The sequence below is a fragment of the Setaria viridis genome, chromosome 8 (assembly GCF_005286985.2).
Source record: "Setaria viridis chromosome 8, Setaria_viridis_v4.0, whole genome shotgun sequence".
NCBI lineage: Eukaryota > Viridiplantae > Streptophyta > Magnoliopsida > Poales > Poaceae > Setaria > Setaria viridis.
In genome coordinates this window covers 2,645,189-2,646,730 of record NC_048270.2, presented here as the reverse complement: position 1 = coordinate 2,646,730, position 1,542 = coordinate 2,645,189, and the positions used below count along the sequence as shown (strand labels likewise).

Below are 1,542 nucleotides of genomic sequence, written 5' to 3'. Positions count from 1 at the left end.
TCATTAGAAAATAATTCATAGATTGCTCAATCTTTATTTAAATAGAGCATTGTCATTAAAACTAAAACCATTACCACAACAGCACGAACCACCTGCAGTCGCATGGTACCCATACTACGGTAAGCAACACAACAACGTCATAAAGACAACAACTAAGATCAGCAACTATTCTACTAGCCTACAACATAACCAAGTAGGCTATGTCCGTCCAGTGGATGATCCAACGGCGATCACTCCCCCAGAGCGCCTCAAGATCAGTGCCCGAACAACCTGAGCTAACCATCCGTATGAGCATCACTGGACGGGGCACGGCGGCCGGCCTTCCTTCACTTGCCCTTGCCGCGCCTCTTGTCGTCTCCGGCGACGCCACCGCTGCCGCCGGCGCAGTGGAGGAGGTCTACGAGGGAGGGCTGCTTGCAGTTGATGCAGGTGGGGAAGTCCTTCTTGGCCACCATGCAGTACATCATGCACCGCGTGCAGGCGCCGATCACCATCGGCGACTTGCTCCCCGGGCTGCCGTCCGACGACACGCACGAGCTCGGGGACGACGACGAGTCGCTGCCGTCGCCCCCGTCCACCTCCATCCTCCCAGCCGGCGGCGGCGACAGGTGCAGCTGCAGCTCCAGCCTTGCGCCCCTCGCGCCGCCGCTTCTGCCGCCGTTGCCGTTGCTCATGGCTCGCCTACACTGCACGGCAAGATTTGCAACGGTCAAAAGATCGACTAGTGCTTGGTAAAGAAGGCATGCAAGAGAAAGAACAGAAACAAGATCGAGAAGTCCAGCCATGGCAGAAGTTACTTACCTGAACGTTGAGAAGTGAAGAGGAAGCAAGGAGAGGTGCGTCAGGCTTGCAGCTCTGGTATGTGTGGTGGTGGGGCTTCAAGGGGTTCCAGGGCCTTGTTATATAGGAGGATGGAGGAAGGAAAGGTCAATGCTGTTATTTACTTCGTATAAATACATAGAAACAAAGTTGCTCCTCTGGCCCTTGCTATCACTTCCTCCCCCTCTCTCTTTCACATCTCATTTATGCTTCTGTCCCTTTTTATGTTTTTTAGAGTACCATATGTTAGTTGCAGTACATAATTACATGTATAAATTTTGGTCAACGAATATCTCGACTTAGCTAGAGTGGCATTCAATATTTGTGATGAAATCAAGTTATAAACCGAGGGGAAAGTGGTATCTTACGCTTAAGGAGCAAAAGCGGTGACGCTCGTAACTGAGACTTCCGGCTTTCACATAAGTTCATAATTAAATTTATAGTGTTAGTTATACCTCATACATAAGTTCATAATTAAATTTATAATGTTTTAATTACATAATTATTTCATGAAATTTTGTTCAAGGAATATCTCAATTTAGCTAGAGTATATTCAATATATGCAAAATAAACCAAGAGAGGATACAAATCCATAATTAAAATTTATCATATTAGCTTTAGTAACATATAATTGTATTTAGAAATTTTGATCAATGAATAACTCAACTTAGCTAGAGTAGTATTCGATCAGTATCTCCTATGATATAAACTAAGGGGAGAGTA

The 1,542-nt window shown here is 46.0% G+C and overlaps 1 protein-coding gene across 1 annotated transcript; it reads right to left on the bottom strand.

Moving 5' to 3' along the window:
* Positions 1-882, bottom strand: LOC117833651 (protein GL2-INTERACTING REPRESSOR 2). Its single transcript, XM_034713228.2, has 2 exons — positions 802-882; positions 1-686 (listed from the first exon to the last, which is right to left on the bottom strand). The coding sequence occupies exon 2, from the start codon at positions 672-674 to the stop codon at positions 327-329; it is 348 nt and encodes a 115-aa protein (XP_034569119.1). The 5' UTR covers positions 675-686; positions 802-882; the 3' UTR covers positions 1-326.
* Positions 883-1,542: the final 660 nt, after the last annotated feature.